The 27927-nt window shown below is 47.5% G+C and overlaps 1 protein-coding gene across 3 annotated transcripts; it reads left to right on the top strand.

Annotated features, from left to right (window-relative positions):
- Window positions 1-27844, top strand: RAB9B (RAB9B, member RAS oncogene family). 3 transcript variants are annotated; one of them, XM_069986139.1, is made up of 2 exons: window positions 1-411; window positions 25799-27844. In XM_069986139.1, the coding sequence occupies exon 2, from the start codon at window positions 25875-25877 to the stop codon at window positions 26478-26480; it is 606 nt and encodes a 201-aa protein (XP_069842240.1). In that variant the 5' UTR covers window positions 1-411; window positions 25799-25874; the 3' UTR covers window positions 26481-27844. The 3 variants fall into 3 exon arrangements, with proteins under 3 accessions (XP_069842240.1, XP_069842239.1, XP_069842238.1); XM_069986138.1 differs by lacking the exon at window positions 1-411 and adding an exon at window positions 22072-22243; XM_069986137.1 differs by lacking the exon at window positions 1-411 and adding an exon at window positions 22072-22294.
- Window positions 27845-27927: the final 83 nt, after the last annotated feature.

The following is a 27927-nucleotide window of genomic DNA, read 5'->3' as shown; positions in this document are numbered from 1 at the left end:
CTATGGACGTTAGATGTGCTGCCTGTCTGCTGGAGCGCCCTTCCAGCTGGCCGCCCGCCCTCTTTCATGCCTGGTGGGCTTGCTGAGGGCCCCTGCTGGATTGAGGAGGCTCCAGCAGCTGCCAGACATAGGGAAGAGACCGGCTCCATCCCCCCTCCCCCTCCTGCACTCTCCGTGGATGCCCCCCCTCCCTCTCAGCAGCTCCCAGGCTGGACATACCACAGAAGATCCAGTGAAGAGCTGTGGCCCCCTCTTTTCTGTCCTGGTCCCCCTCCCCCTGCAGTGATGTCTGCCCCCTCCTTTATACAGCTCTGCAGTCGGTGCAGAAGGTAAGGGGGAAGGCCTGCAGAGTCATGAGGAGAGGAAGATGGAGATAAGTGCAGGCCTGGAGCCTGGAGGCCAGCATGAAAAGTAAGTGTCTGTGAATGTCTGTGTGATGGGCCTGTCTGTGTGTGTACATAGCTATGTCATGTGTCTGTGTGTGTGTGTATACATAGCTCTGTCATGTGTCTGTGTGTGTGTGCATACATAGCTCTGTCATGTGTCTGTGTGTGTGTACATAGCTCTGTCATGTGTCTGTGTGTGTGTGTGTGTGTGTACATAGCTCTGTCATGTGTCTGTGTCTGTGTGTACATAGCTCTGTCATGTGTCTGTGTGTGTGTGTACATAGCTCTGTCATGTGTCTGTGTGTGTGTATACATAGCTCTGTCATGTGTCTGTGTGTGTGTGCATACATAGCTCTGTCATGTGTCTGTGTGTGTGTTGTGTGTACATAGCTCTGTCATGTGTCTGTGTGTGTGTACATAGCTCTGTCATGTGTCTGTGTGTACATAGCTCTGTCATGTGTCTGTGTGTGTGTGTATACATAGCTCTGTCATGTGTGTGTGTGTGTACATAGCTCTGGCGTGTATGTGTGTGTATACATAGCTCTGTCGTGTGTGTGTGTGTACATAGCTCTGGCGTGTATGTGTGTGTATACATAGCTCCGTCATGTGTGTGTGTACATAGCTCTGGCGTGTATGTGTGTGTGTACATAGCTCTGTCATATGTGTGTGTGTGTACATAGCTCCGGCGTGTCTGTGTGTGTGTATACATAGCTCTGTCGTGTGTGTGTGTGTACATAGCTCTGTCGTGTGTGTCTCTGTGTGTATATAGCTCTGTCATGTGTGTACATAGCTCTGTCATGTGTGTGTGTACATAGCTCTGTCATGTGTGTGTGTGTGTGTATACATAGCTCTGTCATGTGTCTGTGTGTGTGTACATAGCTCCGGCGTGTCTGTATACATAGCTCTGTCGTGTGTGTGTGTGTGTGTACATAGCTCTGTCGTGTGTGTCTCTGTGTGTATATAGCTCTGTCATGTGTGTGTGTGTGTGTATACATAGCTCTGTCGTGTCTGTGTGTGTGTACATAGCTCCGGCATGTCTCTGTGTTTGTATACATAGCTCTGTCATGTGTGTGTGTACATAGCTCTGTCATGTGTGTGTGTGTACATAGCTCTGGCGTGTGTGTGTGTGTACATAGCTCTGGCGTGTGTGTGTGTGTATACATAGCTCTGTCATGTGTGTGTGTGTGTACATAGCTCTGGCGTGTATGTGTGTGTATACATAGCTCTGTCGTGTGTGTGTGTACATAGCTCTGGCGTGTATGTGTGTGTATACATAGCTCTGTCATGTGTGTGTGTACATAGCTCTGGCGTGTATGTGTGTGTGTACATAGCTCTGTCATATGTGTGTGTGTGTACATAGCTCTGGCGTGTGTGTGTGTGTACATTTCTCTGTCATGTGTCTGTGTGTGTGTACATAGCTCTGGCGTGTGTGTGTGTGTACATTTCTCTGTCATGTGTCTGTGTGTGTGTACATAGCTCTGGCGTGTGTGTGTGTACATTTCTCTGTCATGTGTCTGTGTGTGTGTACATAGCTCTGGCGTGTGTGTGTGTGTGTGTGTACATTTCTCTGTCATGTGACTGTGTGTACATAGAAGAAGACATTTAAAGAGAACCAATTAGCCCAACTGGGCTGATATGGTTCCCAGGAGCGCTGTATGAAGCTCCTGCAGCAGTCGCAGGACATACCGGCCGCAGTTGCTGCAGAATATTTATACTGGAGAAAAATGAGTTATATTCCCCAGGCGCACAACAGGCAGAAGCGGGAAGGTAGTCATCTGGGCGGAGGCCATAGAGGCCAGTAACATACCTCTCTGCCGGTCAATCATCCCTCCGAGCGTGCTGACAGGCAGAGAGTGGTGACTAGACACAGACGGTGAGCCACCCAGATGACTACCCCCCTGCCTCTGCCTGTCACGCACCAAGAGAATAAAACGTGTTTTTCTCTGGTATAAAGCTTTTGCAGCAGCCGCGGCCAGTAAGTGCCGCGGCTGCTGCAGGAGCTTTATACAGCGCTCCTGGGAACCATATCAGCCCAATTGGGCTGACTGTTTCCCTTTAAGTTTCATTTCCACTTTGCTGATAGACTGCAGATTTTCTGCACTCAAACCTGCTGCAGAAAATCCTTAGTGTGCCTGCCCTTGTATGAATAGACCCTTGGCGTGGAGGCTTATGTGTGTGTCTGCATGTACTGTGTGTGTGTCTGTGTGTATTTGTGGGTAGCTGTGTGGGGGGCTGGGGTGGTAGTTTGGGGAGCTGAGGGTGGTAGTTGTTTGGGGGCTGGGGGTGGTGAGTGTGTGTATGGCTGGAGGGGTTGGTTGTTGTGTATATGGCTGGAGGGGGTAGATGTGTGAATGGCGGAGAGGTAGTTGCATTTATGGCTGGGGGGCAGAGTAGTTGTGTGTATGGCTGAGGGGTAAGGTAGTTGTGTGTTCGGCGTGGGTAGTTGTGTGCATGGCAGGGGGGTCGGGTGATGGGTGTTGTCTGGAGGGCAGGAAGCTTTATGTTACTTTAAAGGTGTCGGGGGGGGGGGGGGGGGGGGGGGGGCGCCGAAAGAAAGGTTTCGCACAGGGCGCCATTTACCCTAAGGCCGGCCCTGTGCCTCACCGTCACCTGAGTCCACCGTCCAATGATGTCTCTTACTTCCGGGTCCATGGGAGAGAAAAGGCCAATCAGGGCTGAGCAAGCTGGAAGCCATGTGATGCGCTCCAGCCAATGAAAAGGCTGCTGGTGCGCATGTTATATAACTTTGTAATGTGTGTTAAATAAACCAAAACATTTTTTCGTCGGAGTTATTTATTTAAAAAAAAAAAAAACGCATAGGGTCCCCCCTATTTTTTATAACCAGCCGGGTTAAAAACCAAGCAACAACAGCCTGGTAACACCAGGGTGGGAAGAGCCATTGGTTTAGGCCCTCCCCAGCCTAAATCTTACCAGCCTGCTGCCGCCCGGTCCAGGAGCGCCAATTTTGACGCTCCGGGACCATTGGCACCCGGCTCTTCCCAGTACCCCTGGTGGCATTGGGTACTGGGGTAATAATGGGGGGTTAGTGTTAGCCATTTTATACCGGCTAACACTAGGCCCTGACTTAGTAATGGATTCCGTCTATTAGACGGCTTCCATTACTAAGTCTATAAAGTAAAGAAATAAAGACAACACACAAGTGGAAACATTTTTTTTATTCAAATAAAAACACCCCCACACCCCTCATTGACCATTTTATAAAAAAAAACACCAAACAACTGCTGGTCATCGATGTAGTCCACCGAATCCGACGTAATCCACAGGATACCGATATCTGAAAAACAAAAAGGGAGAAACACACAAAAAACACACAAACAGGAGCACAACACCCATCTTTTTGAGCGGTGTTCTGCTCCTTACAGTATGCAGCATCTTTACAGATCGCTGCTTACAGTCTTGCCCCCAAGGGGTTAAGGGAGGATGTATTGCATCCCCCTTAAACCCTTGGGGGCTAGACTGATGTCAGACTGCACCCATCCCAGCAAGGAAGGGGTTAAGTGACCCCCCTTCCTTACTGGGATGGGTGCAGTGCTGGGGAGGGGGTGGGGAGAGCTTTATTCTCACCATCTGATGTCCCGATGTCCTCTTCGCTGGTCCGCAGCACAATGAAGTCACTGTACTGCGGACCGGCTCTTTATATGTGTGCTCAGCCAATCAGCTGAGCGCACATATAATTCAAAATGTTTCTTCTAATAATGCTATTGTGATAACATAATTAGAAGAAACATTTGATGTTTTAATTAAAGTAAAGTGTTGATTTGTATAGAATGCTCTATTTACCGGGAATATGAATTAACGGCTTAATGGAGCTTCCTGTACTAATTAATATTTAATTAACCCTTTCCCGCACGAGGACGTAACTGTACGTCCTCGCGCGGGTGTGGGCATTCACAGCGGGGCCGCGCGGCGACCCCGCTCTGAACCGCGGCGGTCCCGAGTGCCGCTTGTAGCCCGGGACCGCCGGTATTAGCAGGCACGGTCCGATCGCCATGCCCGCTAATACAGTAATCAGATGCAGCTGCCAAACATGACAGCTGCATCCGATTACTGGATACAGCCGTTCCCTGGTGTCTAGTGGCGGAGATCGCTGCTCCGAGACGTTGTCCCTGAGGAGCGATCTCCCTGTCTGATGCCGGCCGGGGACTCGTCCAAGATGGCGCCGACCCCGGATCGGCACTCGTTTGTATTCGGCTGCAGCAGCCGAAAGCAAACGAGTGCCGATCTCATTGATCTTTGCTGTATATCTATACAGCAAAGATCTCAATGAGAGATCAAAGTGTATATACTAGAAGTCCCCCAGGGGGGCTTCTAGTATATGTGTAAAAAAAAAAAAAAAAAAGTATTGTTATAAGTAAAAATCCCCCTCCCCTAATAAAAGTCTGAATCACCCCCCTTTTCCCAGGTTATAAATAAAAGTAAATAAATAAATAAATAAACATGCGTAATCGCCCGAACTATTAATTAATCACATTCCTGATCTCGTACGGTAAACGGCGTCAGCGCAAAAAAATCCCAAATTGCAAAATTGCGTATTTTTGGTTGCATCAAATCCAGAAAAAATGTTATAAAAAGCGATCAAAAAGTCGTATATGCGCAATCAAGGTATCGATAGAAAGAACACATCACGGCGCAAAAAAATGACACCTCACACAGCCCCATAGACCAAAGGATAAAAGCGTTATAAGCCTGGGAATGGAGCGATTTTAAGGAACGTTTATTTGTTAACAATGGTTTGAATTTTTTACAGGCCATCAGATACAATATAAGTTATACATGTTATATATCGTTTTAATCGTAACGACTTGAGGAACATGCATAACAAGTCAGTTTTACCCCAGGGCGAATGGGGTAAAAACACATTCCCCCCAAATGAAAGAAATGCGTTTTTTTTTTCAATTTCACCACACTTTGAATTTTTTTCTGGTTTCGTAGTATACTTTATGCAAAAATTCAGCCTGTCATTGCAAAGTACAATTAGTGACGCAAAAAATAAGGGCTCATGTCGGTCTGTAGGTGTAAAAATGCAAGTGCTTTGGCCTTTTAAGCACAAGGAGGAAAAAACGAAAACGCAAAAACGAAAATTAGCCTGGTCCCGAAGGGGTTAATAAAACACATTTTTGTTGTAATAAAATCAGTTTCGTTGTTCAATAATTTAATTTAAACGAATCCATCATTGGGCAATTAAATATACTGTCAAAAAATAAATATATATATATAAATATACATATATATATATATATATATATATTAACAGTATATTTAATTGCAAAATGATGGATTCGTTTAAATTTAATTATTGAACAACGAAAGGGACTTTATTACAACGAAAATGTGTTTTATTAATTAAATATATTAACCATGAGAGGCATCGGCATTACTGCAGAGGATCGCAAACCCCGGTAATAGCAATTCCTGTAAACTGTTTCCCTGCTTTCCCAGATGCATCCAGAGGTGTTTGCATCACTTTCTAAAGATTTTATTTGTTATTTTCAGTTGAACCAGATTTCCAAGTAAATGACAGTATGTTTTCAGCCGCATGTCTATTTTTTCCCACGGCCGTAGTTTCAGCCGCACATTTCCAGCCGCATAAAAAATACAGCCGCACAGATACATAGTGTGAACATAGCCTTATAGTGTAAGTCTATGAAGCCTGTGGGAGAGTCGCTCAGGTATAGCTAGGTAGCGGCCGCAGACAGCTAACAGTTCAAATCTTAGGGGGACATTTATTAAGTCCGACGTTTTTTTACGCCGGACTTAAAAATGTCCCCGTATCTCCGGCGCTATGGTCATTTATGTAGAGGCGGACTGCCTCTACATAAATCCTGTGCGCTCCAGTGCGCACGGCCGAAAACCTACGCCAGCTGAGGACTGGAGTAGGTTTTCGGCGTATCTTTTGGCGGAAAGATCACACCCCTCCCACACCCCTTCGCAAATCGGCCATTTGCTAATAGAATAAGGCGCAAATCGGCACTTTCCGCCGAAAAACCCCTGTACGCCCATTGATACATGTCCCCCTTAGTATTTATTCACACTGCAAAAACAAATGGAACAAAAATCCAAGTCATAGACAAAGTCAAAGTTGTTGGTGTTTGTTCACACCTTACAACAGCTGCTGCGTTGTTCTCCGTCCATGTGCAGTCTGAACAGAGCCTACTTGTCCTCCTTTAGGGTCCATTTACACAGAAAGATTATCTGACAAAGATTTGTAGCCAAAGGGCCCTACTCCACCGGACGATTATCGTTCAGATTATTGTTAAATCGTTCGAATCTAAACGATAATTGTTCGGTTGAAATGCAGTTAACGATTAACGATTGATCGCTTTATAAGACCTGGACCTATTTTTATCGTTGCTCATTCGCATTGAATAAGACATCGTTCGGTCATTCGCAATAGATACGAACGCAATATGGAAGAAAAAACTATCGCAATTACGATCATAAGTAACGATTATCGTTCCATGGAAATGAGGGAACGTGTTCAGGTCTTTCGCAATAGCGGTCGTTTGAGATCGTTAACGATTATGCAAACAATAATCATCCAGTGGAATAGGGCCCAAAGCCAGGAATGGATTTGAAAAGAGGAAAAATCTCAGGCTTTCCTTTATGACTTGATCTCTGTTTATAGTCTGTTTCTGGCTTTGGCTTCAAATCTTTGGCAGATAATCTTTCTGTGTAAATGGACCCTCAGACTATAGAAGACACAATCTTCACCTGCCCACACTCTCAGCTCATCTTTGAATGCTGGACGACGCCTAAAAACCTGGAATGGCCCATTAATTCCAGTTTGGTCCTTGAGCACAGCTCTCTGCATCTCTATGAGCAACATAATCTGAGAGGAAAATACCTCTCAACCAGCGACAAACCCCTGACTGTGTCACAAGCCTGAATCTTTTGCTCTCACACAGCGCTGGGAGCAGACATGCTGAAGAACGGTCTTCTCCTCGCTCGGTACGGTTCTCCCCAACACCTATTACTGGCGTAGAGCTGGTGTAGATTTCGGAGTCTGGAGCACAGCAGCCTCAGACGTGCACGCCTCTTAATAAATCTAGCAGCGCAAATGCAGGGGAAATGTGAAATTAAAGCTGCATACGAAACACAGCTCCTGATATATTCCCCCCTAATTGGTCACTGCCAAATTTAGATTTATGTATTTGTTTATTCTTTACTCTCACTAGCCATGCAAAATACTTGACAATGTTCCTGTTAAGTGGCTTAAAGGGGTACTCCACATAAGGGAAACTGTTTTTCTATTAAAGGTACATTAAAAGTTCTATAGATGTGTCTATATAATGTATTACCACATCTGTGCGGTTCTGCTACACTGGTAGCTGATTGACATCCAGGAAATGAAGAAAAATGGCCTCTGTGCCAGTCCACTTTGTCTCCTGCTCCCTCTGCTCCCCCCACTTAGGAGACAAAAGATTCCATGCCTCTGTCTCACATTGAGTGTGTTTGCTGAGATCAGGCTGATGATGCAGACAGGGGGCAGGGTGTGATGTCTCAGGAGGCTTGGCTGGATCCCCCAGTCCCCTGAATGATTCACCATCTCTGACGGGCCAGAAGCAGCTGTTGCAACTTCACTGATTATGCAAAAATCTGCAGTGAAATTAGGGGTATGTTCCCACATGTTGGAGTGTCATCACAGTACTGCAACGTCTTCACAAAAATGATGCAGTACCCCAATTTAATGATGATAAATGGCACAGAGGATCAGAGTCGGCACTGCCAATTCCACCTAGAAAAAAAACTAGGCATACACAGTCTATGCCATGTAAGCAGGCCCGGACTGGTAATCTGGCAAGGCGGGCAAATGCCCGCTGGGCTGGCCAGATTACCAGTCCGTGGGCCGCATAATGAAAAAAATAAATAAATAAAAAAATCACCGCTGCGGCCCGCTCCTGACGTGCTCCTCCAATCCAATCAACGTGGGGCCGCAGCGGCCCCTCGTTGATTGGCGGAGCACATCAGGAGCGGGCCAGCCGGGTCCAGATGAGAGGGCTGCGGTGGCGGAAGGGGGCTGCGGTGGTATGTCTTCCCCCGCAGGCACGTCTGCAGCCACCTCCACCAGGCCCCCAGCGGTGACGTCACTTCCCTGACGCGCCGCTGAGGACCTGGAGAAGAGAGAGGAGAGCCGCCGCCGCCGTGGACGGAAGATCCAGCCGAGGAAGAAGCTGCTGGGAGCGAGGTGAGGTGAGAATGTTTGTTTGTTTTTTTTGTTTTTTAACCCCTTCATATGTGGCTGGCCATGGGGGGGGGGCTGTTCTATATTGGAGGGGGATGCAGGGGGCTATTCTATATGGGTGATGGACGGGGGGGGGGCTATTCTATATGGGAGGGGGATGCAGGGGGCTATTCTATACTGGGGGATGGACAGAGGGGGCTATTCTATATGGGAGGGGAATGCAGGGGGCTATTCTATATGGGTGATGGACGGGGGGGGGGGCTATTCTATATGGGAGGGGGATGCAGGGGGCTATTCTATACTGGGGGATGGACAGAGGGGGCTATTCTATATGGGAGGGGAATGCAGGAGGGGGATGCAGGGGGCTATTCTATATGGGAATGTACAGGGGGGCTATTCTATATGGGAGGGGGATGCAGGGGGCTATTCTATACTGGGGGATGGACAGAGGGGGCTATTCTATATGGGTGATGGACGGGGGGGGGGGGCTATTCTATATGGGGGAATGCACAGGGGGCTATTCTATATGGGAGGGGGATGGACAGGGGGGGCTATTCTATATTGGAGGGGGATGCAGGGGGGCTATTCTATATGGGTGATGGACGGGGGGGGGCTATTCTATATGGGGGAATGCACAGGGGGCTATTCTATATGGGAGGGGGATGGACAGGGGGGGGCTATTCTATATTGGAGGGGGATGCAGGGGGGCTATTCTATATGGGGGGATGCAGGGGGCTATTCTATATGGGAGGGGGATGGACAGGGGGGGCTATTCTATATTGGAGGGGGATGCAGGGGGGCTATTCTATATGGGAGGGGGATGCAGGGGGGCTATTCTATATGGGAGGAGGATGCAGGGGGGCTATTCTATATGGGGGGATGCAGGGGGGGCTATTTTATATGGGGGAATGTACAGGAGGGGGCTATTCTATATGGGGGTATGCAGGAGGGGGGCTATTCTATATGGGGGGATGCACGGGGGAGCTATTCTATATGGGGGAATGTACAGGGGGGCTATTTTATATGGGGGGGATGTACAGGAGGGGGGCTATTCTATATGAGGGGATGCAGGGGGGCTATTCTATATGAGGGATGGACAGGGGGGGCTATTCTATATGGGGGGATGCAGGGGGGGCTATTCTATATGGTGGGATGCAGGGGGGGTTATTCTATATGGAGGGATGCAGGGGGGGTTATTCTATATGGAGGGATGCAGGGGGGGCTATTCTATATGGGGAAATGCACAGGGGGGCTATTCTATATGCGGGGATGCAGAGGGGCCTATTCTATATGGGGGGAAGTACCGTGGGGGGGGGGCTATTCTATTTGGGGGGATGTATAGATGAGGATGTTGCTGGAGCAAGAAGCCTAAAATGTCCGTCTGACAGATCCCGTGGAGAGGAGTCATGGCCAGAGAAGCCTTCATGATGGCCGGAGCCAGATGGAGAAGAAAAGGAAAAGTGGACGTCTCGTCATGCAGAGAAGACGCCTACTGTGAGTGACAGGATGTAATTGCACTATAATCACTAAGGGTCCGTTTACACAGAAAGATTATCTGACAGATTATCTGCCAAAGATTTGAAGCCAAAGCCAAGAATGGATTTAAAAAGAGATGTCTGTTTATAGTCTGTTTTTGGCTTTGGCTTCAAATCTTTGGCAGCTAATCTTTCTGTGTAAATGGTCCCTTATAAGGTCTTCAGAACATTTATACAGCTGGGATCTGCCTCAGTATCAGGGGTGTCACACTTCGGCCCTCCAGGTGTTGCAAAACTACAATTCTCATCATGCTTTAGCTGTCCAGCCATGATGGGATTTGTAGTTCTGTAACAGCTGGAGGGACAGAGTGTGACACCTGTGTTCTGGGAGAATATTGGTCTTTATATAGTGGCTGTTATTTGGTGCCAGTATAGTGGTATTATCCAGTCACTGTATGCTGAGGGTAGTGGGCATGGTGTGATGGTATAGTGGTATTGTCCAGTCACTGTATGGTGAGAGTAGTGGGCATGGTGTGATGGTATTACTCGTATTATTGGTAATATTAGTGTTTTATATAGTGGATTATATTCAGTCACAGTGTAGCGGTATTAGTCATTATGTGGTGGTAATGGCTCATGGTGAGGTGGTATTATTTGTTACTTATATACTGGTAGTATTGGAATATTGGTAGGTTTGCTTAGTAACAGTATGGCAGTAATGTGTACAGTATGGGGATAATATTTGCTTACTGGTGTTATTAACTATGACAGTATTATCATGCACAGGAAATTCTTACCTATGTTACCATTATATATGCTAAAATTTGTCCTGGGGCCCTACAGATAGATAGATAGGAGATAGATAGATAGATAGATAGATAGATAGGAGATAGATAGATAGATAGATAGATAGATAGATAGATAGATAGATAGATATCCAGTAGGAAATGGCTATCTAGCAGCTTATTATGTAGCTTTGATTACACATGAGATCACAACCAGCAGACACATTATGATAATTAAACCTTACTACTTATACCGCCATTATATGGAGTGCAGATTTAGTGAGGATAAAAGGGATTTAAAAAATATAGTAACTTTTGTCCAAAAACAGCGCCACCCTGTCCTCAGACTGTGTGTGGTTTTACAACTTGGCTCCATTCACTTAAATGGAACTGAGCTGCAATACCTCACACAAACTGAAGAAGAGTCTGGCGCTGTTTCTGGAAGAAGGTGGCCATGTTTTTCTCCTATAAAGGGAATCTGTGAGGTCCGTACCAGGTCTAGAGCTGTAGATCTCAGCAGACAGGTGTGAGGGAGATATCACTGACAGGACCTTTAGTCCAGTGTAAACTTATATAATTGTCCTTTTCATTTCCAACTAAAGTTTCACAACAGCAGCCGCAGCAGCAGCAGCACCCTATGCGTCCATCAGTCAGAGCAGGCAGGGGCGGGGCAGAAGGTGCTGCTGTGGCTCCACCTCTCTGACACTTCAGCTGGTAATGAAAAGAATGATTATAGAGGTTTACACTGGACTAAAGATCCAGTCCCTGATCTGTACGCTGGGATCTACAGCTGTGTACCTGGAATAGACCCCACAGGTTCCCTTTAAGGGCACGTTCATACCTAATCCAATGCGGATTTGATGCTTCTGATTTAATCAGTTGAAATGAATGCATAAATATGCCGCATCAAATCCGCAGCAGATTATGTTATATCATTATTTTTAGGTGCTGATGGTGGGGTTCACATGTATAAGGGAGTAGTGGGGACATGGCTAAATAAAGCAGAATTGAAGCAGTATGTGGGCTGCTGGGGTTTGATTGCCAGGGCTGATTTCAAGTCCCAGTCCGGCCCTGCATGTAAGGGTAGCTTCACACGTACCGTATCGCTGCGTTTTTATCGCTGCGTGTTTGGTGCGATTTTTAGCACTTTCTTTTATTCACCTACAGACCCACATAAGCCCTTATTTTTTGAGTAACTAATTGTACTTTGCAATGGCAGACTTAGTTTTTCCATAAAATAAGCTGCAAAACTGGGGAAAAAATATCTGCACGGTGAAATTGAAAATAAAACACAAACTTTTTTATTTGGGGGGTTTCTGTGTTTAAAATTAAAATCTTTTTAAAAATCTAAATGCTCCTAAAAATTCCTCTATGACCATGCTTATAATTAGAGATGAGTGAACCTCGAGCATGCTCGAGTTCATCCGAACCCGAGGGTTCGGCATTTGATTAGCTGTGGCTGCTGAAGTTGTATAAAGCTCTAAGGTTGTCTGGAAAACATGGATACAGCCTATGACTATATCCATGTTTTTCAGCTAGCCTTAGGGCTTTATCCAACTTCAGCAGCCCCCACTAATCAAATGCCGAACGCTCGGGTTCAGATGAACGCGAGCATGCTCGAGGTTTGCTTACCTCTAATTTTAATGCTTTTATCCTTTGGTCAATGGGGCAATGTGAAGTATAATTTTTTTCGCCATGATCTGTACTTTCTATTGGTACCTTGTTTGTGTATATGCAACTTTTTGATCACTTTTTATTACAATTTTTCTGAATTTAAATGCAGCTGTCAGGAAGAGGGGTGGGAGATAGTCATTAGGGGATCTCCCCGTCCGTGTCTAGTCACCAATATTTCCCTGTCAATGTGCTCGGTGGGCATGATTGAGGCTGCCTTCACACTTTTTTTTTTTTTTATTAAAAAAGTTTTTTAAGCAAAAATGCCAGTGGCCAGATGTTAGCTGGAGGTCAATGAAAGTTTATGATTTCCCTTGTACCAAAATACAGAGCAAAAATACTGTGTGTGAACCCAGCCTAAGGCTGGGTTCACTCACAGTATTTTTGCTCAGTATTTTGGTCCTCATATTGCAACCAAAACCGGGAGTGGATTAAAAACACAGAAAGGCTATGTTCACACACTGTTTAAATTTAGTGGATGGACGTCATTTTATGACAAATAATGGCCGTTATTTCATAACGGCCAACGTTTTAAAATAACTCCAATTATCTGCCATTAAATGATGGCCATCCACTAAATTTCAACAGTGTGTGAATTTAGCCTGTGTTTTCAATCCACTCATGGTTTTGGTTGCAACATGAGGACCAAAATAGGGATATAGGGGGGTCAGCCATAGGGATATAGAGGGGTCAGCCATATAGAGATCACATACAGTGATAAAGAGCGGTCAGACATAGTGATATAGAGGCCACCATTCTCAGTAACTTGTCCGATATGCATAAGGATACAGTGATAATTCACCAATCCAACTCTTCAGTACACCCGTTGTGTCTTGTTTATCGGTCTCTACACACTTTTCATAAGCAGTACTGGGTAGTATGACTTTTTTCTATATGTGTGTATATATAATGAATAGAGATGAGCGAACCTGGAGCATGCTCGAGTCGATCCAAACCAGAACTTTTGGCATTTGATTAGCGGTGGCTGCTGAAGTTGGATAAAGCCCTAAGGCTATGTGGAAAACATGGATATAGTCATTGGCTGTATCCATGTTTTCCAGACAACCTTAGAGCTTTATCCAAGTTCAGCAGCCCCCGCTAATCAAATGCCGAACCGAATAATGAACGATTAACTCACAGTTAGACATCTTCAAAGACTTTATTTCCTTTGCATATGCAGTCCTGCATTCACCATAGCTGAGTGTTCAGACACTAGAGGAGCTGGTGTTCCTTCCCCTGCCCCCTCAGCGCCTACGTGTATATTCGTGTGGACTGTGTCTCCAATGATCTCGGCTATAGCAGGGTCTGGGAGATGCGTCCAGCAGCGCTGACAAAATGACAATGTGTTCCAGGCTATTGGGGACATACACAGTACAGCGGGAAAAGGATGATTCTGTACTTTGCATGTCCGCACAAACAGTCATACAGACGCTGGTATGAGCGCTCAGACCCACCATGGGTAAGGAACTGAGCTGTAAATCACACCCAGAGAGGCGTGATTACCTCTACATGCAGCCCCATAACCATGACTAGTTGGGACCCCAGGACCTCCCAGATGACTAGTTGGAATGGATTACCATACAGTGTGGGAATCAATAAAAGTGTGTTTTTGGTGCTTTGCTGGCTGGGACTCAGGAAACACATATGCTTGGGCACTGTGTTAGGAGCTTTATTAGCAATGTTAATAACGGGTTTGGTGGTGATTGGTTCCCTTTAAATATCAATAGCATTACATATACAGCTCTGCTACCTACACTTCTTACATACACACAGCTTTCTTACACTGCACATAGCATGCACTAACAGACATTACAGAGCTTTTCTCCAAAACCTACATTTGCATATACACACAGTCTTGCTGCAAAACATTACATCTATAGGCCCCTGTAGTGTGGACAGTACACAGTGCTTCCCTAAGGCCCCCTTCACACGTCCTTGTCAGTTTTCCTGATCAGGAGGCCTCAAATTGCATCAGGAAAGTATCAGGATTTCCTGACAGTAATCTGCTTTTACCTTCAGAAAACCATCAGGAAAAGCCTTCAGGATTTCCTGATAAAAAAAAAAAAAATTGTTCTCAATATGGTCTAGTATGCCAACATACATACGTACCCAGCCACTGCGTCCCCCTCATGTACCCTGCCACTGCATCCCCCTCATGCCATGTGTCATCCTCTAATCTGTTGCTCCTGCCTCCCCCCTCCTCATCCTCTAATCTGTTGCAGAACTACAACACGCATTAAGAACTGCCAATAGGGCAAAATAAGGGTTCTGTAACAGGGAGAGCAACATGTTGCAAAATTAAACTCATGGACTGTCAGCGGGATATAATGGGAGGAGTAGTTCTGCAACTTGAATGTCCACATGTTGCAAAACTACAATTCACATCATGGACTGTCAGCGGGACATGATGGGAGGAGTAGTTTTGCAACCTGGCGGCCGTTGATGTGTGGAGGGACGGGCGGCAGACTTCTATAGGGGCGTCCGTGCCAGAATTTCAGACGAAAATAGGACTGGTTCTAAAAACTTTGGTTTTATTTTCCCGAACAAACACCCCTCCGGAAAAATCCGGAAGGGTGTCCATGACTAATGAAAGTCTAGGGGTCCGGAAATCCGGGTGGTTTTTACGGACGTGTGAAGGGGGCCTTAGTGTGCACTTGCATTGCTTACTCACACAGCTCTGCTACCTGCACATGACTTATACACCTCGTCTGTGTACACCCAGACGGCTATGCTGCCTACATGACAGAGCTCTGTTGCCCTAATACAACACACCAATAGTGATGAGCAAATACTGTTCGATCAAATAGATATTCGATCGAATAGTGAGATATTCGAATATTCGATATGCGTACGAATATCCCGCGAATATTCGACAAGCGTTCAAATCCCCCAGTACAGTATACAGGGAAACAACATGGTTCTCATATATAATAGTCATGTTGTTGCCCCTCTGTATATATGAGACATGTTGTTTTACCCTTCTCTATATATAAGCTGTGTTGTTTCCCTGTATACTGTATAATACAGTATACACAGACTCCCTGTATTATATAGTATACAGGGAGACAACATGGCGTATATGCAGAGGGACAGCAACGTGTCTCATATATAGAGAGGGGCACCAATATATAATAATTAGCCTTTTACCCATCACCTGTATACCTGTGTACTGGCCAGGGGTGGGGTTGCAAAGATGGGGGGGGTGGGGTGAAGCAGGTAATACCATTGGAGGTCCACAAGTAGCAAGGATTCGGGTGTATAGGCGCTGGTACAGCAAGCTGTAGTAGTACTGATGCAGAGTAAATGATAGGAGTAGTAGTAGGTAGTTTAAAACTACGTTTAATATGGGGGGGGGGGGGGGGTTGATGGCGGCAGCCGCACCTCTGCCTAGGGGCCCATAATGCTGTTAAGACGGCCCTGCTGTACCCCACACACCCTTGGTGCCTACATGCAACATACACATAAAATGCCTATGCAGCAAACCAACAGGAAACTGCAGATGGGATTGCCCTGGGCCAGCTGGGGCTTGTATTTCCACAAGCAAAGATATTGATGTTGTTGTGGGAAATGTTAATCACTTACTAGTCTTTTCATATGGAACACCAGATGACAGTGCCCAGCCAATGGTACCTGCGAGCGTCTTAGCTGTTATGGCGTGCAGATAAAGCCAGGTCACTGGAAAATGAGTCCGGAGAACAGTGCAGTTCAATGGGTAACTTTACTTTCAGTAAACAAATGCACAAAAAAAATTGCAACTTTTGACACAAACATGACGTGCCATGTGCAGACGGCAGGGGTGGATATGTCATGTGCAGGTAGCAGAGCTGTGTGAGTATGGCTGTTTTTTTTTTTTTTTTTTCTTCTTTCTCCGCTTTTGCTCTTTGGGGAGGGCCTGGGTGGGATGGGATAGGGATTTAAAATGCTGTAATAATGAGGTTGAGATAAGATAACTTTTGTATATGTCTTAATTTTAAATGTGAAAAATAAATACTTTAATAAAAAAAAAAAAAGGCTGGGTTCACACCGCGTTTTTGCAATCCGTTTAACGGATCCGTTTTTTTTAACGGACAAAAAAAATAGTGTCAGCAACTTTTTTGTGTCCGTCAAAAAAAAAAAAAAAAACGGATCAGTTTTGATCCGTTTTTTATAATGGAAGTCAATGGAAAAACAGATCAAACGGATGCACACAACTGCATCCGTTTTTTTTTTTTAAAAAACGGATTGCAAAAACAGATTGCAAAAATGCAGTGTGAACCCAGCCCAAGCAATGCGCGTGCAATTTAAAAACACACTCAGGAAAGCACTGTGTACTGTACACACTACAGGAGCCTATGGGTACAAACACACACACCGTATACGCAGCAGATTTGATGGTACAGATTTTATGCTGTGTTCAATTATTTAGATCAAATCTGCTGCGTACCGCAGCAGTAAATACGCTGCGTATGTGGTGTGTGTGTTTATAGCCTATAGGTCAGGGGTACTCAACAACTTTTAGTGAAGGTCCACTTACCGGGGTCTATTGTCAGGTGAAGGTCCGAGCTGAACATCAGTAGGAAACGTGTTTTGTTACTTTGTCACAAACGTTCAACTATTTATATACAGAATTGCTGCTTATTAGCGGGAAAATTGGCATTTTTTTCTCTCTCACCAGGCCTTTGATATTAGGTACAAAGGGGGTGACTGCCCTGGTAGTATATAGCCCCCCTGTTGCTCCCCCAGTAGTGTATAGCCCCCCCCTGTGCGCTCTCCTTCAGTAGTATATAGCCCCCTGTTGCTCCCCCAGTAGTATATAGCCCCCCTGTGCGCTCTCCCCCTGTAGTATATAGCCCCCTGTGAGCTCCCCCCAGTAGTATATAGCCTCCCCGTGCGCTCTCCCCCTGTAGAATATAGCCCCCTGTGAGCTCCCCCCAGTAGTATATAGCCCCCCTGTGCACTCTCCCCCTGTAGTATATAGCCTCCTGTGCGCTGTCCCCCAGTAGAATATAGCCCCCTGTGAGCTCCCCCCTGTAGTATATAGCCCCCTGTGAGCTCCCCCCAGTAGTATATAGCCCCCGTGAGCTCCCCCCAAGTAGTATATAGCCCCCCTGTGAGCTCCCCCCCTGTAGTATATAGCCCCCTGTGAGCTCCCCCTGTAGTATATAGCCCCCCCATGCGCTGTCCCCCTGTAGTATATAGCCCCCTGTGAGCTCCCCCCAGTAGTATATAGCGCCCCTGTGCTCTCCCCCCAGTAGTATATAGCCCCCCTTGTGCTTTCCCCCTGTAGTATATAGCCCCTGTGAGGTCCCCCCTGTAGTATATAACCCCCTGTGCGCTCCCCCCAGTAGTATATAGCCCCCTCAGTAGTATATAGCCCCCTGTGAGGTCCCCCTGTAGTATATAGCCCCCTGTGCGCTCCCCCCAGTAGTATATAGCCCCCTCAGTAGTATATAGCCCCCTGTGAGGTCCCCCCTGTAGTATATAGTCCACCTGTACGCTCTCCCCTTGTAGATGCCCCCCAGACAGAAAAAAAAAAATAACAAAAACAACTCACCTAGCACCTCGTTCCCGCTGCGGCTGTCTTCGTCTCTTCCCGTCGGTCCGGCCCCCGGCTGATACGCGCTCTGTAGGGATGTCCCGGGGATTCCCCAGCAGAGCGCGCATCAGTGACCTCAGCGTACGCCGCCGGCCTGCACTTCCGGGAAGGACAGGCCGGCAGCGTACACTGAGGTCTGTGGTGCGCGCTCTGCTGGGGAATCCCCGGGACATCCCCAGAGAGCGCGTATCAGCCGGGGGCCGGACCGACACTTCCCCCAGCCCCACAGGCGTACTGACATCTAAGGACAGTACGCCTATGGGGCGGGAGGCAGTGCGGTGGGGAGCGGGACGGACCAGATCCGGGGCGGTTAGGAGGTCTGACCAGGGGTCCGGACAGCTGGCCTCCGCGGTCCGGGTTCGGACCGCGGTCCGCCAGTTGAGGACCCCTGCTATAGGTGTTATGTTTTTGCATGTTCATTCTTTGAGTGGAGAGCAGATGTGCAAGAGAAATCCTATTGAAGCAATAGGATAGGCAGAATGACAAGCGGAATCCATTTGTAAATTCCGCCTTAGGGCGGTTTCACACTACGGAATTCTCGCGGACAATGTCCGCCCGCACGGACACGCGCTTTTCCGCCGGCTCCATAGACACCATTCTATGGGCCGGCGTATTCCGCGATCCACTAAAAGAAGTGACATGACACTTCTTTCAGCGTATAGCGGAATACGCCGGCTCATAGAATGGTGTCTACGGGGCCGGCGGAAAGGCGCCCAGATGTGCGGGCGGACAGCTGATGGAATTCCGCGGACATTGTCCGCGAGAATTCCGTAGTGTGAACCCGCCCTTAGTGTGCGAGGGTCCTATGGCTGGAGGTTCAGCGGACATGCTGACAGGTAAATCTTAAAACAAATCAAAGTCAATCTCGTCGCTGAAAGATAACAGTTAGGAGAAAGGTACAAAAAATCTCCAAGACATTAGTCATACCATGGAACGGAACACAGTAAAGACGGTCACTAAGTGGATAAAGTTTCACATAACAGTGACCATATAAAGATATGGACCTCTATCAAAAAGTGATAAAAAAAAACGTGAAGAGTTTCTAGTTCCAATGTAAATGAAATAATGACAGGCGGTGAGCCCTTGGGCTGCATCCATCTCCTCCACGCTGCAGGATTCAAATGCCAAGCGATCAGGTTCATGCCAGCCCGACCTTACTGTTCACTCTTCTCTAGTCAGTAGATGAGCTAGTTTATGAGACATTTACAGACCCTGAGGTGATAAGAATGACATTAGTCGGCGGAGGCTCAGACTTGACCACAGTTCCACAGAAATACCAAATTGCTAGGAGGTCCTTGAAATAATGTTTCCCTCTAAGCCCAAGAGGTGAGGCTGGACCCTCCGGTCACACAAAAGTGGGGTTTATGCTTAGTAGCCATGTAGTCAGTAGATAACTATGTAAGTCCATTTGAGTCTATGGGCCGCTTGGGATAAACTACGGTGTACGCCAACAACCTTTTAGACAGGTAGCAGATATATAGCGAGTATAAGGTGAAAACATGATGGGAACAAAACTTACATGGAGACATTCCAATAGGTGGAGGTCTGGGAAAAGTATGCCCCCCCCCCAACATACTCACCTGGCTCAGCGCGTCACTCGAGTGTCAGGGGAGGCTGTGTGTGTGTGGGGATGGGGTTAGGGTGCCGCAGGGGATGCTGTGTGTGTAAGGGGTAGGAAGGGTGCCGCAGGGGATGCTGTGTGTGTGTGGGGATGGGGTTAGGGTGCCGCAGGGGATGCTGTGTGTGTAAGGGGGGGAAGGGTGCTGCAGGGGATGCTTTGTGTGTGTGGGGATGAGGTTAGGGTGCCGCAGGGGATGATGTGTGTGTGTGGGGATGGGGTTAGGGTGCTGCAGGGGATGATGTGTGTGTGTGGGGAGGGATGGGGGGGGGGTGCCGCAGGGGATGCTGTGTGTGTGTGGGGAAGGGGTTAGGGTGCCGCAGGGGATGCTGTGTGTGTTTGGGGATGGGGTTAGGGTGCCGCAGGGGATGATGTGTGTGTGTGGGGAGGGATGGGGGGGGGGGGTGCCGCAGGGGATGCTGTGTGTGTGGGGGGATGGGGTTAGGGTGCCGCAGGGGATGCTGTGTGTGGGGGGGGATGGGGTTAGGGTGTCGCAGGGGATGCGGTGTGTGTGTGGGGATGGGGTTAGGGTGCCGCAGGGGATGCTGTGTGTGTAAGGGGGGGAGGGTGCCGCAGGGGATGCTGTGTGTGTGTGTGTGGGAATGGGGTTAGGGTGCCGCAGGGGATGCCGTGTGTGTAAGGGGGGAAGGGTCCTACAGGGGATGCTGTGTGTGTGTGTGGGGATGGATGGGGGGTGCCGCAGGGGATGCTGTGTGTGTGTGGGGATGGGGTTAGGGTGCCGCAGGGGATGCTGTGTGTGTGTGTGGGGATGGGGGGGGGGGGTGCTGCAGGGGATGCTGTGTGTGTGGGGATGGGTGCCACAGGGGATGCTGTGTGTGTGGGGGGGATGGGGTTAGGGTGCCGCAGGGGATGCTGTGTGTGTGTGTGTGTGGGGGGGGGGGGTGTCGCAGGGGATGCTGGGTGTGTGGGGATGGGGTTAGGGTGCCGCAGGGGATGCTGTGTGTGTGTGGGGATGGGGTTAGGGTGCCGCAGGGGATAATGTGTGTGTGGGGGGGGGGGGATGGGGGGTTGAGCCGCAGGGGATGCTGTGTGTGGGGATGGGGTTAGGGTGCCGCAGGGGATGCAGTGTGTGTAAGGAGGGGGGGGGGGGAAGGGTGCCGCAGGGGATGATGTGTGTGTGTGTGTGTGTGGGGGGGGGGGGGGGGGGTAGCCACAGGGGATGCTGTGTGTGTGGGGATGGGTGCCGCAGAGGATGCTGTGTGTGGGGGGGGGATGGGGTTAGGGTGCCGCAGTGGATGCTGTGTGTGTGTGGGGGGGGGGGGGTGTCGCAGGGGATGCTGGGTGTGTGGGGATGGGGTTAGGGTGCCGCAGGGGATGCTGTGTGTGTGTGGGGATGGGGTTAGGGTGCCGCAGGGGATAATGTGTGTGTGTGTGGGGGGGGGGGGATGGGGGTGTTGAGCCGCAGGGGATGCTGTGTGTGGGGATGGGGTTAGGGTGCCGCATGGGATGCAGTGTGTGTAAGGAGGGGGGGGGGGGGGAAGGGTGCCGCAGGGGATGATGTGTGTGTGTGTGTGTGTGTGGGGGGGGGGGGGGTAGCCACAGGGGATGCTGTGTGTGTGGGGATGGGTGCCGCAGGGGATGCTGTGTGTGTGGGGGGGGGGGTGGGGTTAGGGTGCCGCAGGGGATGCTGTGTGTGTGTGGGGATGGGGTTAGGGTGCTGCAGGGGATGATGTGTGTGTGTGGGGATGGGGTTAGGGTGCCGCAGGGGATGATGTGTGTGTGTGGGGATGGGGTTAGGGTGCCGCAGGGGATGATGTGTGTGTGTGGGGATGGGGTTATAGTGTCGCAGGGGATGCTGTGTGTGTGTGTGTGTGTGGGGATGGGGTTAGGGTGCTGCAGGGGATGCTGTGTGTGTGTGGGGATGGGGTTAGGGTGCTGCAGGGGATGATGTGTGTGTGTGGGGAGGGATGGGGGGGGGGGTGCCGCAGGGGATGCTGTGTGTGTGTGGGGATGGGGTTAGGGTGCCGCAGGGGATGATGTGTGTGTGTGGGGATGGGGTTATAGTGTCGCAGGGGATGCTGTGTGTGTGTGTGTGTGTGTGTGGGGATGGGGTTAGGGTGCCGCAGAGGATGCTGTGTGTGTAAAGGGGGCGATGGGGTGCCGCAGGGGATGCTGGGTGGGTGTGTGTGTGTTTGGGGGGGGGGGGGGGTGCTGCAGCGGATGCTGGGTGTATGTGTTTGGGGAGAATTGGGCGGGGTGCCGCAGGGGATGCTGGGTGTGTGCATGGGGGAGTGCCGCCGGGGACGTGCTGCTGACAGTAAATAAACTAATCAGGTGAGACAAGCACAGCCACAAGACTCCTCCCATAGAAGTAACTAATCACGTGATCATGACATCATCAGCCTTCTGATCGGGTCTCCGCCGTCCGCCAGCATTTTCCTCTTTCAGGACGGCTCCTCTCCACACAGGTGCAAGGACATAGCGCCACCTAGCGGTGAAGAATTGTCATGTGATCAGTCAAGTAACACGTGACTCTCGCGTCCTACCTACCAGGAGGGACGCCGCTTAGGTCAGTGTGGTGTCATCCCTCCTTGTATATGTGATGGTGAACAGTGGCAAGGTGAGCGATGCGTTATCTTACAGGCCAGTCCCTGCCGTGCAGCTGATTGTACGGACGGCAGGTACTGGAGATGAAGTCAGACTGTGCGGCTGTATAGAGTGTGAGCTGCTGCGGTTTCATTGTTTCATTCTGTACGTGATGATATATGCATGATGAAACTGTGTGTGTCTTATATAAGGATATAGGAGATTTCCATAGGAAGGAGTTCTCTATAGGAGAGCTGATGTGTGAGTGAGTGACCTGTCTGCTGAATCACCCTGCAGCTACTCCCAGAGATCAGTGATGTGGCGCCCCCCCCCCCCCCCCCCCCCCCAGCTCTCATCCTATAGCCGCACTGTAACACACTGACTACGGATACCCGGAGTGGTCAGACACAAGTGGGGATGGTGTCACTGGGACTGTGCTGAACGTGCAGCACTTTGCCTATAGCAAATCATCATTTACTGCTTTGTAGCGCTTTCCTGATGCAGTGATTTTAATTTTGTAGCTTCTTCTTCCATCTCTTAAGGCCCTATTCCACGGAACGATAATCGTCCCGTGGAATAGAGTGCAACGATCAGCAGACATGTTGAAAAACAAGCGACTGATACAGCAACGATCTGCTGCCGTCGCTCCGTTGAATAGGAGCATCGGCAGCAGACGCTGCTGTATCCTATGGGCTGCCCGGACGATCAGCTCCCCGCCACCCCTCCCGCACTCACCCACTCGCTGCAGCCGCACTGAAAAGCGGCGGCAGCGAGCAGGGAGCAAGGAGCAAACAAGGGCTGAGAGCGCTCGTTTGCTCCTCTAGACGGCCCGTGGAATAGGGTCATAAGATGCATAATGGCCCAGACTTACACATTTTTGCTAGATCGCACTTGCCCATTATAATTTGGGGGGGGGGGGGCGATCTGGGCGTGGTTGTTCTTCCTCCAGTGCTCCAAACATAGAGGATTGTTGGCAGAAAAAGACCACTTGGTCCATCTAGCCTGTCCTTTTAGCATTTCCCTTCTTATTATCTTAGGATAGATATTTGTTTATACCAGGCAGATTCTGTTATTGTAGATTTACCAACCACATCTGCTGGAAGTTTGTTCCAAGTATCTACTACTCTTTCAGTAAAGTAATATTTTTTCACGTTGCTTCTGATCTTTCCCCCAACTAACCTCTCACTGTGTGTTCTTGAGTTCCGTTTTTTTTTTTTTTTTTTTTTACTATAAACACTTCCCTCATGAACATTATTTAGTCATGTCCCCCCTTTTCTTTCTTTCCTTCAGACTATACTGATTCAAATCCTTCCCTGGTCTGAAGTCTTTCCTGATATGGCTTATGTCTGACACCCTCCACCATTTTTGCAGCATGTCTTTGGACCCGTTCTATTTTATCAATGTCCTTTTTAGGATGAGGTCTCCAGAACTGGACACAGTATTCCAGATGTGGCCTCACCAGAGCTCTATACAGCGGGATCACAATCTCTCTCTTCCTACTGGTTATGAACCAGGCAGTAGCATCCTGGTATTACCAGGGTGAGGACAGCCCATGTCACACACATCAATAGCTACTGGTCACAATGGGTCTGTGACCCTCAAATAAAGCCGAGGGAGTGCAGAGTAGTGTGTACCACTCCCCAGCCAGCCAAACATCTTGGGGGACATTTATGAAGTCCGGCGTCTTTTATGCTGGGCTAACAAATGTCCCTGCAGCTCCGGAGCTCAGATGATTTATGTAGAGGTGCACTGCCTCTACGTAAATCCTGTGCGCACGGATCCTGTAAGTGCGAATGAATTGAAACCTACGCCAGCTTAGAGTTGGTGTAGTTTTCACTGTAATTTTTCCCCCGGAAAAATAAATGCAGCGCATGCAGAGGCTGCGCCCCCTCTGTGTGCAGCTGCACCCCCATAACGCCCCCTCTCCGCCCCACTAGTGCAGGAGGCGCAGATCGGCCTGATGCAAATAAAATATTTGCAAATAGACCATTTGCAAATATTTTTATGCTGATTGGGCCCATCTGCGACTAGGAAAGGCATTTTCGCCTTTTCATACATGTCCCCCATTGACTCTTTTGCTCCATAGTCTAATGAAGTGAACAAATTGGATTTGATGGACAGTCAGGGAGAGCACACTGCAGCACATTTTTCCCGGTTTTATTTTGGGATCGCTACAGATCTCAGCAGGTGAGAACCAGTATGATTAGAAACTTTTAACATGTCTGATGGCATGGAAAAGTTACTCCAAATGACAGTAATTTGGAAGAAATTGATGTTTTAATTTTAGGCCATATCACCCAGCACTAGTCTGCCTTGTCTTTTTCTCCACAGCATTACTTTGTATATTCTGTCCCCTCTCTTTTTTGCCTTGGTTTACCACTCCTCCCCAAACCAGGTGGTTTTAATTAGTAAAGGCCCTTTTACCCCATATTTGGCTGATAATCACTTGGTGTAGTAGCTCCTGTTAAAAGGCAATGATCAGCTGACATGTAAAATGTCGGCTGATCCTTGTATTTCAACATGTTTTCCATCTGCTTTTCCTTGTGTGGTGTGGTTCCATGTGGCAGCTATTGCTGTGACGAGACCCAAAGCCCTAGGGGGCTATGCCTGGCAGCATTGGGGTTGCTGGAAAACTGCGCCCGCTCCTTACTGTGGTTGTTGCGGTGGTGGTTGCTGCATGGGACTGCACCATTTTTAAGTTAGGAACCAACACGAATCAGGAACCTTAAAGCGGTGTATGGGCTTATGCACCTTGATCAGATTGTAACTAACTATTATTGTAAATATTATTACTATGTAGTGCTGAGAAGCAGATGGTCAGTCATAAGTTTATGGATGTTGTGCCTTGTCTTTCTTCTTCCCATTGAAAAATACTTTAAGGGGCAGATGCTTCAAATAATTTACTTACATCTCGCATAGATGAGAAGCGATATTCAAAAAAGAGAGAAAGCTAGGGGCGAGAGAATAGTAAACAAAGTAAGCATACCCGTCCTCATGCCACTCCTGGGTCCAACTGACTATTACCGCTAAGTTATTGCCTGTTGAGCCAATCAGTAACTGTGGCAGGACACCGCCCCAGTCACTGACGGGCTGAGTGGGCATTTCAGCTGGAAGAGCCGGGTGCTTGATGTACCCGGATTCCAGTCACAAAGACATCCGGCGGCTGTCAGTGGGAACAGTGGTATAGATGCTCGGAGACGGGTACATTTACTTTATGTTCACTTTACGTTTGTTTATTATTTTGATGCACCCCCTTGCCTCTTTCTTTTTTTTGAATTTTGCAGGACTTCTCCTTTAGCAATTTTTTTCTAATTTAGTGGTGAGCAAACTTCATCTATGGTCTTTCGCTCCTAACAATGCCGTATTGCACCAGTGTATACATACATTATAAACATTCTAGTAGTCACATAATTCATAGTATTCTATCTTGATAAATTGCTGGTTAAGTTTTACTTTGCCAGACACATTAGTTGACTGAGTAGTTCTCCATGGTTGTCTGCAGCTGTTTCACTGTAGTTGTTTTCTCTTTTTTTATTAGGACAATACAGTATTTTCTGTGAGGAAGATGACAGAGTCCATCTGCAAGTTATAGGACATCTTCAGATACAACAGCAATGAGTGGAAAGTCTTTGCTGCTCAAAGTCATACTCTTGGGGGATGGTGGTGTTGGAAAAAGTTCCCTTATGAATCGATATGTAACAAACAAGTTTGACTCTCAAGCATTTCACACCATTGGTGTGGAGTTTCTTAACCGGGACCTTGAAGTTGATGGGAGGTTGGTGACTCTGCAGATATGGGACACTGCCGGTCAAGAACGCTTTAAGAGTCTTCGCACTCCCTTTTACAGAGGAGCTGACTGCTGTCTACTTACGTTCAGCGTTGATGACAGACAGAGTTTTCACAATCTGAGTAGCTGGAGAAAGGAATTCATATTTTATGCAGATGTTAAAGAACCTGAACGTTTTCCTTTTGTTGTTTTAGGCAACAAACTTGACAAGAATGAAAGGGAAATTAGCACAGCCGAAGCACAGGCTTGGTGCAGTGAAAACGGAGGCTACCCCTACCTAGAAACAAGTGCCAAGGATGACACAAATGTTACTGGTGCATTTGAAGAAGCAGTAAGACAGGTTTTGGCCATGGAAGAACACATGGACCATACAGTGTTTGGTCATACTGTAGACCTTCATAGCAGTGACCGCTCTAAGTCACTGTGCTGCTGAAGGAAAAGCATTGCAGTCACAGAATAAGAAGTGAGGCAGAAGAATACAAACTAGGACCGGTAGTAGGAAGTTAGAATACAGATTGACAAACTATAGCAAGGTTTCTTAGAAGTGGTGGTATTCTGAGGATTGCAATCCGTGTTGGGTCTACTGAGCAAGGGTGGTATGGTTCCCAATGGTAATATGCATCAAATTCTAATTCCATTGGCTGAACACATTGTAAATTAGTGTTACAAGCTGAAAGTGGCCCAGGTGGTCAACAGAACTATAACTTATTGATATTTCTATCATTTTCTTTAATGGCATTTAGATAACTTAATATAATCATTTATTGTGCATCTTAAATGGTATGGGAGCTTTCTGAGAATAACAGAACTAGAGATGAGCGAATATCGAGCATGCTCGAGCTCGTCTGAACCCAAGCGTTCAGCATTCGATTAGTCTTTACTGCTGAAGTTGGATATAACCCTAAGGTTCTCTGGAAAACATGGATACAGCCTATGACTATATCCATGTTTTTAATATAGCCTTAGGGCTTTATGTAACTTCAGCAGCCACAGAACAGAACACATTGAAGCTTCCGATATTATATAGTAGACATGCGTTTGAATGTGCCCCATTGGCAACTGCTAGCCTGGGGGTTATGCTCTAGTGTGTCCACAATGGCTGTGATCACATTTTGTGACCGGTGGGCAATCGCTGCAGGCAAAGCGAGGTATGACCCTTGAACTTTCTGTGTCAGACAAGATGACATGTCTTCTCTCCAGACTTGAAAAGCTACTTATTCTAGGAACTCCTTTAACATAACATATATTAATGTTTTATGTAGAATACTTGAAACTCTCAGATCAGGTACACAAGGTCAATTGCAAAGAGATATTTTTGTGTAAATGTCCTTGCTATCCACTTGTACATTTATGGTATTTTAAGTGCATGGCTACATCCTGCTGTCCAAAGCAAGTACAGAAAGTCAATCGCTTTCTGCTTTTGCAGTATTAAAAAAATAACAGTATGAAAGTTTGTTGTGGAAACAGTGTAGTTGTACATTTAGGGCTAGTTGATGGGGAAAAAAAACTTGGAGGCAGGTCTGTTCAAAAAGAGCTACTTATGAGCAACACTAAATTTCCTTTAGAGGTAAAACAAAGTTTGGGCAAGTGTTGTTGAATGGAGCCCCAAACCATTATAATGTACAATAATAGGAAATAAAATCAGGTGTAAAAAAGTTAAAATAAAATAAAAACTAAACGTGTATAAAAATGAATTGACCACTTTACAATAACTAAATAAATAAAATGGCATAACTGTAATAACTTGTACAATAAACTGTAATCTGTAGATGATCAATAAATGGTGAAAGCTAAGAATATTGCAAAATAAATGTTTGCCAAACACAGTGTCCAAAATGGTTCCTAAACTCTTTAAAAAAAACTTCCACAAAAAAAACTCA

Source organism: Dendropsophus ebraccatus, chromosome 10, assembly GCF_027789765.1.
Source record: "Dendropsophus ebraccatus isolate aDenEbr1 chromosome 10, aDenEbr1.pat, whole genome shotgun sequence".
NCBI lineage: Eukaryota > Metazoa > Chordata > Amphibia > Anura > Hylidae > Dendropsophus > Dendropsophus ebraccatus.
This window is presented reverse-complemented; position numbering and strand designations above follow the sequence as displayed.